Source organism: Eurypyga helias, unplaced genomic scaffold (genome assembly GCF_000690775.1).
Source record: "Eurypyga helias isolate BGI_N326 unplaced genomic scaffold, ASM69077v1 scaffold30288, whole genome shotgun sequence".
Taxonomy (NCBI): Eukaryota; Metazoa; Chordata; class Aves; order Eurypygiformes; family Eurypygidae; genus Eurypyga; species Eurypyga helias.
In genome coordinates, this window is record NW_010268530.1 from 12,783 (window position 1) to 25,804 (window position 13,022).

General features: G+C 40.6%; 1 protein-coding gene across 2 annotated transcripts in view; it reads left to right on the forward strand.

The window, feature by feature from the left end:
- Positions 1–12,328, forward strand: part of SUV420H1 (suppressor of variegation 4-20 homolog 1 (Drosophila)) — a 20,257-nt gene extending 7,929 nt beyond the window's left edge. The window contains exons 3-10 of one of the 2 annotated variants that reach the window (XM_010157761.1): positions 2,584–2,749; positions 4,027–4,136; positions 5,972–6,138; positions 6,797–6,816; positions 6,992–7,128; positions 9,010–9,206; positions 10,102–10,104; positions 10,810–12,328. In XM_010157761.1, the coding sequence (XP_010156063.1) occupies positions 2,584–2,749; positions 4,027–4,136; positions 5,972–6,138; positions 6,797–6,816; positions 6,992–7,128; positions 9,010–9,206; positions 10,102–10,104; positions 10,810–12,281 (2,272 nt within the window). In that variant the 3' untranslated portion in view covers positions 12,282–12,328. The remainder of the gene's footprint in view (positions 1–2,583; positions 2,750–4,026; positions 4,137–5,971; positions 6,139–6,796; positions 6,817–6,991; positions 7,129–9,009; positions 9,207–10,101; positions 10,105–10,809) is intronic. The other variant, XM_010157762.1, reaches the window with a different exon arrangement.
- The last annotated feature ends 694 nt before the right edge of the window (positions 12,329–13,022 follow it).

Genomic DNA, 13,022 nt, shown 5'->3' on the forward strand with positions numbered 1-13,022 from the left:
AGAGGGTGGGGAGGCACTGGGACAGGTTGCCCAGAGAAGCTGTGGATGCCCCATCCCTGGAAGTGTCCAAGGCCAGGCTGGATGAGGCTTGGAGCAACCTGGTCTAGTGGAAGGTGTCCCTGCCCATGGCAGGGGGTTGGAACTACATGATCTTTAAGGTCTCTTCCAACCCAGACCATTCTGTGATTCTATGATAAAACATAGTGTTGATTCTTTTTCTGTAAGTCTTGAGAGACACAGTTTAAGCTTAGCATCTGTCCTGATTTTTCCTTTATCCTCCCCCCCGTCCCTGCTGGTGGCTGCGTTGGGATACTGCTTTCTTTAGCTAGCCTAGACCAAGCTTCTTGATGACAAACAAATACGATTATGTCTACCAGCATGTGCATTGCCTGTCTCAGGTGCTAATTCAGTTTTGGATGTTACGGGTTTTCCGTCTGTCTTTGCTCCTGCGGGTCACTTAGCCAAAAAAACTGTGCATTTCAACATATACCATAAAATGCAGGGGAGAGAGCAATCATTCATTTAGTCCAGCAAGAATAGCTGAAGAGCAGTTTTAGCTGTAATAAATCCTGTGTCTTTTCCTCCTGTTTGCAGATAAAGATGTTAACAAAAGGTTGACCTGTCGTGTTTGTGCGTACTGGTGTGCTTTGTACTTCTCATGATACAGGCACGTTTGGGAAAATTTACTTGTTGGGAAAACTCTTTCGATTTAAACTGAAAATGAGAGCAAGTCTTATTCTGAATCTAGCCAGGTTTAGTTCAGGCTATATAATTTTAAATTCCTGTAATGTCTGAGGAAGGTGTGTGAGTTATGACTGTCAAATCTGGTAGAATTCTTCTTGGTTTGGGGAGAACTGGGAGATACTCTTGTATCTGACTGGCAAGTTGAGGAAGATGTTTCTGTGCTACAGAACAAAAATAATAATGAATGTCATCTGAAGTCTAAAAGGAGTTTTCCTTTGTGATGACGTCTCAGCAGCTTGCTAGGCAGTTTTCTGGGGAGATGGATAAGTCTATTCTCTATTGAAGAACTTGATTTGAAATTTCTTGGCGCGGTATATGCTACAGTTCTAAGTGGGCATCTATTTCTTGACTGACTCTTGCTGTTTTGTTAGATGTTGTCCCAGCCAGAACACTTAGGTAACATCTTCTCAGAAAGACTGTACTGTATCTTCTCTGAAAGCTCACAGGTTTATGCTGATAATTTTTTCCATATTCAAATGATCTAGAAGATTGCTTAGTCATGATGTTCCAAGGAAGTTTCTCAGGTGGAGAATGCAGAGAAGGTGCATGAAAGCAGTAGCATTGGGTGCTGATCGCCTGCACTGCTGCTGGGATACTGCGGTTGGGGATCTTTCTTTACTGTATCAGGAGCATAAACACAACATTTTACTTCTAATAAAGGAAATTGAATCCTCATCATTATTGGCTATTTCTGATTAAACTCTTACTATTCTACAAGGTGAAATAAAATTGGGATGTGCAATGCTGAAGGTCTTTTGTTTCCTTCATATAAGTTGCACAGAAGCAGCTCATCTGAAGTTACTTGCACCGTTCAGTATTTGGAGATGAGGATAAACCAAGTGACAATGGTAATTTAAAAAACAGGGTATCCGTTAGGGATCTGAGGTTTCATTCCACCACCTTCAGCAATTTATTATTCCTTGTTTACTTTTATCATCAAATACAGACCTCATTTGGTATGTAAGAAGAAATGAAGTCAGCATGGTTACACGCATCAAGCAACAAGTAATGGGACTTAGTCTTATGGATTTAATCAAAAGCTGTTCACTTATTTAAGACTTGCCATGTGCTGAGTCAGCAAAAGATGTGAGTTGTAGAAGAAGCTGCAGAAAACTGTTTCTCATAACCCTAGAAAATTTTTATCTTTGTGAAGAGTCCCCTGGGGTGTGTCATACACTTAGAAGTACACCCCAAAGCAGAGCATGTATGGCTGTGTGCTCGGTCAAAGGCAATTTACAGAGATCTGACATAATCTTTAATTGATTTCTGCTTTCTCTTGATGGTTTTACAGCTCAGAAATGGAGCTCCTGCTTCTTGCAGTAATACAGTTCTGTAACCAATGTTTTCCTGTTGAAGATAGGAAGGATACTTTTTCTCAAGCTTTGGGAGCAAGGCAGAATTCTCTGCTAATGTACAGGGGTTTATTTACATGCTTTATCTACCCGTGGGTTTCAGCTACCCATTTCCTGTAACCAATATTTTTTTTTTTAAAAATTCTTACAGTACTAACTTGTGGAAGGTCAGTCTTCCACGGGTGTAGTATCTGTGCTGTGTGTTGCTTTTTGAGTAGTCACTGAGGTGTGGTTTACGTGAATGCAAACGTTGTCTGCAGTGTACATAAACCCATATAGTGGGTTAGTCAGTATAAGGCTTTGGGTTGGACGAAAGTTGATTTGAAATCACACTTCAGGATAGTTGCATAATTTTTTTTTTGTGATTGGAGTACATAATGGTCAGGTTCTGCATGCTAGGAGTTCAGTATTTATATGGCTGTGAGTAACTGAGGTAGAACTGAGCATGAATAACAGTGGACTGGAATAGCTTTATTCTTCCTTTCAGATTTCGACCTATTAAAGGAAGGCAAGAAGAACTCAAAGAGGTGATTGAACGTTTCAAGAAAGATGAGCACTTAGAAAAAGCCTTCAAGTCCTTGACGTCAGGTGACTGGGCCCGGCACTATTTTCTTAACAAGAACAAAATGCAGGAAAGGTTGTTCAAGGAACATGTAGGTGTATTTGTAATTAATGTGCTTTTTCAGATGGTTGAAAGGCTGAGAAAATGTAAACATTTCCTAGGAATGTAGCAGTAGTAAAGGAAAGTAATCCACTGTTATGTGTTGTTTGAGCTTTTTAACAGGAGCTTCCTTCATTTTTTAAAACCCAGATAGCTTTCCCCCACTCTACCCCTGCTTTTTTTTGATGTATTTACTGAGTTACCTTTTATTTAATAGACATGTGGAAAGGAAAACATGTTTGCCTCTTTTGCTGTTGGATTAAGTCATAAGCAAAAGAAAGAAGACTGCTTCTGCAAGATGAGAGTTGAGGAATTCTTCCATTCTTTGGAAGGGGTTTTTTTCCCACTCCTTGTTTGTTTGGTTTATAGTGGTGGTTTTGGTTTTGTTTGCTTGTTTTTTATAACTTAACAGCTATCGTAAATCGAACGACAAAGAAAGGTAAAGGAAAAGGGGGTATTTTGGTTACCTCAAAATGCCTCAGTTGTTTTGGATATCGGGGCTTTATGTGGAAGTGTTACTCCTCTTCCTCCACTTCCCACACCCCAAGCCCATTTTGTGTAGAGCGTAAAGGTGATTGACTCTCAAAGTTGCAAGGAAATAATAGATTTTTTTACCTTAAGAAACAAAGAACTTCTTCAGGCATGAGTGCGGTGTTTTCCGACACAGTCAAAAGGAATTTGGCCTACTTTAAAGTGCATAAAATCTAGTACTGTAGGAAAAAAGTAGGCAGCAAACTCTGCTTTCCCAGAGTGTTTGCTGAGTAATACAACTGCACTTTAACTGAGAAGATCTAGCAATCCCTGAATTCAGCATCTGGATTTGTCATGGAAGCAGTATCTTTTTCGGAACTGGAAAGAATGAAATGGGATCCCGCAGAGTGATAGGTGGTTCTTGTCTCAGTGGGTTTGGAAGAGCTGAGAAAAATTCTTAAATGCAACTACTCGGTGACTTTAAGAAGAAATTATGCAGTTTAATTGGTTAGGCCAATTCTGTACCATTCAAGGCATCTTCAATTTTTTTTAATCTCTTTGGATAGTCAGGTTATCCATGTGAGGATGGCTGCAAGTCCCTGGGAACAATAAGGTTAACGTGCTGTGTATGGCTAAAATGTGTAACCAGAAACGCATTTCAGCAAACAGCTTCCCATTGCAGTATCCATTTTGGTGTGCTTTTTGTGCAGGTCACTGACTTTCATTATTTTTGTATAAGAGTTCCTCACTGCTTTTGTTTTGCTTGTGACAGAAAAGTACTTTTCTCCTTCGCTGCAGGTATTTATTTATTTACGAATGTTTGCAACTGACAGTGGGTTTGAGATCCTGCCTTGTAATCGGTATTCTTCTGAGCAAAATGGAGCCAAAATCGTTGCAACGAAGGAATGGTAAGAAATGCAGTTCACTGTCACATGCTATTTGTGTCAGTGATTTTGAAAGATTCTAAAAAAAAAAAAAATTAAAGTATGATCAGAATTAAAACTGCGACTGGTGAAATACAAAGCTCTCTGGTTTTACTTATAAACTAAAAATTCGGTGTCTGTTTTGCCAAGTCCTTAACAGAGAATACATGTGTCTGTAAGACATTCCTTTGTATATTCGACATAGCCATACAGTTTTCAGGATACACATTTTTTTATCTTGTTTTCAGATAATTATTTTGCTCTAATTGTGAGTTGTTGGCCTCCTGTGAGAAACATGACCGTGTCAGGGCTCTCGTTATGCCAGATTTGTTTTACAGCAAATTAACTGGGGAGGGGAATGGGTTTTTCACCTTTCTGTGAAACTCAGGGGTATTATTTGCATATTTTGATGGTGCAAGATGAATCTCTTGGAAACACAGGGTTGGAAGTTTCCCCTTCCACAATGTGGCACATTGTGTCATGTCTAACACAGCACCAGCAGATCCCTGCGTCGATTCAGATTTTAAAATAAAACAATTTTCCTTCCTTTTTTCCTTCCCCACTGCCCCCCAACTTATGTTTGGTTTGCTTTGTGGCAGTACGTACTCGTAACAGCACATCAGAGACCGTGATGTGGTGTCACGTGTGGGCTGGGGTTGTGTGGCTCTAACGGTGAGGCCGGTTTTGAGCCCCTCATGACTGTAGCTGGAAGTTCTGTGATGTATTTTGGGGTTGGTTTTGTTAGTTTGTTTGAATTCTTCCCTTGGCCGATTCTTTGGAGTGGAAGCTTGGTATGTAAGTGTGAAAATGAATTAACTTTTCATGCTCAAAACCTTGAGTGGCGTGAGAGAGAGCAAGACAGGAGGGCTGCTTCTTAACCCTGCCGATGTCGGGAAAACTATGGGGACTCAAAACTGGTAGTTCTCAGCACTTTCTAGAGGAGGAGAATGTTGCACCTCAAAGGCTTGGCTTCTACTTTCTGTCCTTCACGTATATTTACTATCTCCATACTCATCTGTGTGAGAGTAACGTGACCAGAATTTGGAATGCTCTGAAGAGCAGTGGAAACCATGCTCTTGCAAAATGATGGAAACTCTGCTTCCTCCTGGGCTGAGCACTCTGTGCCACTGACCTGCTGTACTTACGATGGCACGTTGGCTGGCTGCACGTGCAGGAGTCATGGTTTTGTTGGTTGTCCCCTCCCCTCAGCCCCAAATAGTTTATTTAAAGGACCAGCTTGATGCTGAAGAACAACTCGTGAGAGAGGAAAATGTCATACCTGAATTCCAGCCTTTTTTCTTTTGTTAGTGTTTTTTTAAGTTGTTTTTTTTTGATGGTGGGTTTTTTTGCTTTTTAAGCAGCTGTGGAGTTCTGAGCATCTTCCCTATGCTTTGTTTTCCTGGCCAAAGGAAGAAGTATAGGAAATGCAAACGAGCAGCTGGAGGAAGTCAAAATGTCTTAAGTGCTGACGGGGAGTGTGCACAAATAAAAAACATCTTGCTTTTGGTTTTAACAACTGTAGAAGCTGAAGTAATCAACTTCTGCAATTTCTTGCTTGCAGTCTCAGGAAATTGTAGAAACAATGGTCGTAATGTCTGTTAGAACTGATGTAATTGATGCTGTATAGTAGCATTAAAACACTTCATGTCTGACTAAAAGTCTGTTTAGCCTAATATCTTGTCTCTGACTGAATTAAAACATGAGGTTTATAGGGATTGAGAAATGGTTCACAAAACACTTTCTGCTATTGACAGCTTTTTGTGAAATGACGTTGTAATTTTGGCACATAGATTATTTCTGTTACTCTTTTTACACTAAAGGAAACGAAATGATAAAATAGAATTACTTGTGGGCTGTATTGCTGAACTGTCAGAAATGGAAGAAAACATGCTGCTGAGACATGGGGAGAATGACTTCAGTGTCATGTATTCCACACGGAAAAACTGTGCACAGCTGTGGCTTGGTCCTGCTGCATTTATTAACCACGGTGAGTAGTAAGTGTAGGAAGCATGTTAAAGGACATCAGCAGTTCTGCTCAGAAGTGCTGTTACGTGTGAACTGAACAACGCGGGGCCTTAGAGAGGATGTCTGAACCTGGCATACTGGGTTACTGTAGGATAAAATCCTGTTAGGATTTCCCCAGACCTGATGGGCTGTGAACTGGGAAACTCGTAGAAGGCTCTAGGAAGTGATACCCCCTTCCTTCACAGAGACTTTGGCACTGACAGCTACATCAGAGGAGCATTTTGTGGGTTACTTTGATTTCTTTATTAACTTAATCAACAGTAATGTATTTCTTAAGTGAACTTCTTGTGGCTTATTTAACCTTCTGCACTGAAGCTTACCTGATTCTGTTGCATTTGTGTGCTGATGGAAAAGCAGATGGGAGTTAAGATGAATCCTATTACCTTAAAGAGGAGGGAAACAACACTTGGGGTAGCGTAGGGAAGAGCTCAGAAACAGAACGATATCAAAATAGGTCTCTCTGGTACATAACTTTGGCCATAGTAACATAACTCCCAGTGTTTAGTTGAGATTCTGCAGTTACTGAAGTCAGAGTGAATCCTTACTTTAGATATCTACAACTATTCATGTTTCAGGTCTTATCAACAGTTAATTGACTTTATCTTTTGGACCTTTTTCAGATTGCAGACCTAACTGTAAGGTAAGCAAGAAATTAAAAGTAAATAAGTAAAGCACCCCACCTTTTTTTCCCCTTTGTCCCCTACACCTTTTCCTCCCCAACTGTTTGACTTCTTGTTTTTTTCTTATTCAGATACTGTTCAACCTTAATGATTAACTCCCCCCTCCCTCCCCCTTCCTGTCATCTCCTTCCCCAGTTTGTATCAACGGGCAGAGATACAGCATGTGTGAAAGCTCTGAGAGATATTGAACCTGGCGAAGAAATCTCTTGTTACTATGGAGATGGGTTTTTTGGAGAAAATAACGAATACTGCGAATGCTACACCTGTGAAAGGTATGCATGGATGTAAATAAGTTTTAGATGGCATTGGGCATATTCAGTGGTATGTTTTGGGAAACAGGGTCCCTAATATGAGTACTCAGACTTCTGGACACATTATATTTATTTCTAGCTGTTTTCTGTAATTACTTCTGTTTATGTTGTTACCGAGTAGTCACGTTTCACGAGAACTCCTGCATTCCGCTCTTCTTTTGATTATCCCTTCTGGAGATGGCCTGAAAAAATAACAAGAAGTGGAGATTCTTAAATATTTGTACTGAATTAAGTAAAATCGGAAGGAAAACAAGCTGTAGCTGCTGAGAGACCACTTGCAATCAACCCCCATCTTTTGCCTTTTTGCACTAGAAAACCCAAATGTCAATAATGTTTTCTCTGTTGACCTGAAGTTCTCTTCTGCTGGGAACAGTCAAAGTAGTTTTCACCCTAATTTACTAGAACTTGTGGGTTTGTGCATTTGTAAACATCTGCTGCTTTGGACAGGACTCACCTCTATCTGCCCATCGCACAGTAGCAGCAAAGTTTTATGTTTGGTTTTCACCTGTGCTGTCCCAACCTAGTTTCTTCACAAAATCAGTTGGAAGAACTTCGTAGTTGTTTTTTGCCACGTTGAAACTTCCATATACTGTGAGCATGGAGGCTCAGCATCGTTTGTGAGAGCTTCACCTGGTTGTAAGAGGAACTACACAGAACCTATAACAGCTCTGTACTGTTCGACCTGGCTGTAGAGAGAAAAAAGCCTAGAAAGGACTAAATATTAGTCATATTGAGAAATAGCTTAGTGCACCTACATAGAAATAGCTTTAATAATTCTACCTTTGTTTTTGCTGGCTGGTTTGGTCACTAACAATTCTTGCAGATCAAGGGAAGACCTTTCTGGTGTGGACCTCCAGGCTCGTACGATGTGGGTAGATCGTTCCCAGTGAAGGGTGCAGTCTTAGGCTGTATCTAGAGAGCTGCTAGTAAAAACGTACTTCAGTCCTGGGAGCTGTTTAGTACTGAATAAGCGGGCACCGTGATTGTTCTTTCCTTCGTACTTGAAGTAATGTTTCTTTGTTCTCTCAAGTTCCTTTGATTTTGATGTAATACAGATATACTTTCAGTGCTTTAAGTACATGAAAATGTTATATTTTAAAGCTAACGTTTGGGTAATTCTGACGTTAGGAATCTGCCTTTCAATCACAAGGGTGTGTTATAGCAATCAAATATGAGAGATTTGAATTCAGGGGAGTTGAGCAAGGAATAGTGAGTGCTTACCAACACTGCTGAGGCAGCTGTCGCTTTGTACACCACAAAAACTCACCTTTAAGTGATCTGATTCTGCAATACCTTTAAAACAAAGAGAAAAATAACGTTCTAGGTTTGCTCAGCCGTTTCACTGGCACAGTAAGTACGTACTGGCGTATTGCAGTTACAGAGGAAACCAGGACTGCGTGATAATTTTATTCCATTTTCTGTCCTTATCAACTCTTGCTGATGCAGTAACAAGCATTGTAACTGAAGCTGGCACTTTTTTACTGGCCTGATGTAATTAGGAAATACGTAAGTTGTTACCTAAACTCACATAAGTAGTATTTTGAACTACCGTATTTCATTTTCACCTGTATAACTTGACAATGAAACGGTCCCAAAATAGACATAAAGCAAGGGAAACCTAGTTTTGCAATTTTTTCTTCTTGCAAGAAATAAATGGAAGGTTTTACTGTACATCTTAGTAAGATATCTATATGATTATTTTAGTAAAACAACCCACAGAATGCTAATAAATTCAGTGTTCACTCATTTGGAATCCCAGGTATATTTGGATAAACCATCTGTTGTATATGAAACAAAGTTCTAAGTTTGTATTAATACCTTGTGTCCTCTTTTCCTGTGTAGACGTGGAACTGGTGCTTTTAAATCAAGAGTGGGATTACCAGCACCTACTCCTGTGATTAATAGTAAATATGGACTGAGAGAAACAGATAAACGATTGAACAGACTTAAAAAGTTGGGTGACAGCAGCAAAAACTCCGACAGCCAATCCGTCAGCTCTAACACTGATGCAGATACCACTCAGGAAAAAGCTAATGCAAGTAAGTAGGGGTGAAAGCGTGGAGTGCAGGTTTCGTGAAGACACGAAAAACTTTCACTGTGATGGAATTCCCATCGTAGTGTTGTGATGCATCTCAGATACTGGTCTTTAGAATCGTGATTTACTCTGGAATTAAACAGCAAATTCACAGCTTTCTGTAAGTGCTTCAGGAACAGTAGGTGGTATGTCCTTATCTTGTTTTATTTGTATCAAAAGGAAATAGTGTCCTATTTCTAAATGTGTCAGTTCTGTCAATACTGTGTGTGTCTCAGAATACGGCAAACTGCCACACGCAGTAGTGTGGTTTAGGGAAGAAAACCTACATAGCTTGGGTTATCTACATTCTGTAGGAAAAGAGTTTTGAAATAAATACTCTGAATAGATTCTTAAATAGTCGTGTCCTTTAGAGATCCTTTAAATTGGGCAGCTGTTCCCTCTCCGCATCCAGGATTGATAGTTCAGGTACCTGTTCTGAAGGGAAAGTGTACAGTTAGTAATCTCAGAAGATATTGGAAAGGATTTTTGGTTGTGCTGGTCTTGAGAGACCTCATGGAGTAGTGAGTATCACTTCATTTGCTTTCCTTCCTTCCCCACCCCACCACCCTCAGTACAGGCAACGTATAAATAACTTTAAACTTGCACTTCACTAGCAAACAGGTCTAGAGCCACATAAAATATGGCTCCATCTGGCTCCTGTTTGCTGCTGTGATCTTTTAAGAAAAAAAACCCAAAATACTTCTCCAAACCCTGTTATGATCCCTCATTACAAAGCTTTAGAGCTGCAGCTTTGCTCGGGCAGACAAAGCTCCTTTGCTTACCGCAGTCCGTGACTGTCGTTAGGGGTTTTGGGGTTTCCCCCCGCCCCGTAGGAAAGAGTTCTGGGGTTAATACTGGAGCATGTAGCTCCTCAGATTTGCTGAGCGAATACTCGCTAAAAATCGTTGGAAATGCGGGATAGACTTTTTAAAATGTCTGTAGAAAAATTAAATGAAAACCAAACTTGGTATATTGGGGGCAGGGAGGCAAGTGTACCTGGAATTTAGAATCATAGAATGGTTTGGGGTGGAAGGGACCTTAAAGACATCTAAAGGGTGGGTGTCAGGAGGATGGGGACAGGCTCTTCTCAGTGGTGACGAGTGACAGGACGGGGGACAGTGGCCATAAATGGGAAAACAGAAGGTTCAATCTGAAGATGAGGAAACCCTTCTTCCCTGTGAGGGTGACAGAGCCCTGAACAGGCTGCCCAGAGAGGTGCTGGAGTCTCCTTCCCTGGAGACTTTCCAAAGCCCCTGGACTTGTTCGTGTGTGATCTGCTGTAGGGCATCCTGCTCTGGCAGGGGGTTGGACTAGATGGTCCCTAGAGGTCCCTTCCAACCCCCACCACTCCGTGAATCATCTACTTCCAACCCCCTTAGGTGTTTTTTTGACTTGTCAATTGCTTTCATCTCCGAGTTGCAGGTGAAGCGGTTGTGCTCCTCACTGCATGCTATCTAGCCTGTTTCACAGGTTTTGATGAAGTGTGTAAATGCAATAACTACGGTATTTGGGAGCGGGAATCTCGGGATAAAGCAGTGTCATAACAAACCCACTTTTCTCTTTTGCAGCTAACAGAAAATCTTCAATTGGCGTAAAAAAGAACAGCAAAAACAGAACATTAACAAGACAGTCAATATCGAGAATTCCAGCATCATCGAATTCTACCTCATCTAAGCTAACTCATATAAATAATTCCAGGGTACCAAAGAGACTGAAAAAGCCTGTAAAGCCTTTACTTTCGAAGATCAAGTTAAGAAACCAGTGCAAAAGGCCAGAGCAGAAGAACGCTTCTAGAAAGCTTGAAATGGGAAATTTAGTTCTCAAAGAGCCTAAAGTAGTTTTATACAAAAACTTGCCCATTAAAAAGGATAAAGAATTGGAGGGACCAGTCAAAGTTGCAGTCTCTAGCGGGTGCTTAACAAGGCATGCAGCAAGAGAACATCAACTGAACTCGGTGAAAGGTGCTCACGAGCAGGGTGATGTACCGCCCTGCACGTACATAACAAGGAGGTCAGTGAGAACAAGGATGAATTTGAAGGAGACCTCTGACATAAAGCTTGAACCAAATATGTTGGATAGCTGTAAGGATAATTTGACCGGAACGCGATCGGACGTTTTAGAGCAGGAGTCTCATCCAGTAAACGACAACGGCGTCGCTTACGGACCATCCCATAAAGGGGAGATTCGGTGCCAGAAAAATGACGCGGGCATGTCAAAAAAGAAATCTCGGCAAGGGAAACTTGTGAAACCGTCTGCAAAAATAGAAGAAACTGATACTACTGCACACAACACACCCGTGAAAGATGAAATACCGGATTTGATTCGTTCTCATTCAGAACCCGGAGAGAGGAACAACGGGGTGGACACACCGGTTGGTTATAAAGACTGCATCCCCGGGTCTGGTGGCTGCTCTCTTGTAACAGCTGACAGTTGTAAAGCAAAAGACAGCTTTAGAACTGCAAAAAGTAAAAAGAAAAGGCGAATCACAAGGTATGATGCACAACTTATCCTCGAAAATAGCTCTGGGATCCCTAAACTGACTCTTCGTAGGCGCCATGATAGCAGTAGCAAGGCAAACGACCAAGAAAGCGATGGAATGAATTCTTCAAAAATAAGCATCAAATTAAGTAAAGACCATGAAAAAGATAATAATTTATATGTAGCAAAGCTAAATAACGGATTTAACTCAGGATCAGGCAATAGTTCAACAAAATTAAAAATCCAGCTAAAACGAGAGGAGGAAAACAGAGGGACGTACCCCGAGGACCTGCATGAAAACGGTGTGTGTTGTAGTGAAACTCTCTCCCTTTTAGAGTCCCGAATGGAAGTAGATGATTACGGTCACTATGAAGAGGAAACAGCAGATGAATCTTCATCAGAAGAGGATGATGAGGAGGAAGATGACTACGATGACGAGTTTGATGACTTTATTCCTCTTCCTCCGGCAAAGAGATTAAGGCTTATTGTCGGCAAGGATTCAATAGATATTGATATTTCTTCCAGGAGGAGAGATGATCAGTCTTTACGACTCAATGCATAAACTTACAGGTCTTAAACTGAGCTGGATGTCGTTTAAAACAAACAAAACCACCAACCCACAACACCACACCCAACAAAAATTCCATTTGATTATTCCTCAACTGAAGAACTTCCTGAACAACTTAGCGGCAGCACTTCTTGTTTATTCAGCTATCAACGTAATATTGTAGAAAGTGTACAGCATACTGACTCTTCTTAAGTCTGATTTGTGCAGATTTTTATTGTACTTTTTAATAGCCTTCTTATGTGCAATTCTGAGTTAGAGGTGATGCTCTGTTGTAAAATAAAGGCTCAAGCAAAGTTACGAAATCGCATCCAATCTTTCCGTGCAGGGCGACGAGAATACAGTGTGGCTCCATAATTATTTTTGATCAGTAAGAGCATTAGTTCCTCTTACGATGTTTGACAAAACCATTTAAAAATAAAAATCATAGTAGCAGCATATTAAGGTTTTCTAGTATATGTTAATATCACCAGCAACGATCTGCAGCTTTTGGGTTGATTTGCTAGATGGTTTTTTTCCCCCCCTTTTGGAGTTTGTCAGTTTTAACACTGTATGCTGTCCCGGACGTACTGTTTGTGGCCTTTGTTATCGTAGCAAACTGTTGGTTGGAAGTCAAATTGATTTCTTTAAAAAAAAAAAAAAGAGGGAAAAAAAAAATAATGAGAAGGTGTTGACAATTTGCTGACTTTTTAGTACATTATATGTACAAGGGTAGCAGTATGCAGAATAAAAGTTTGG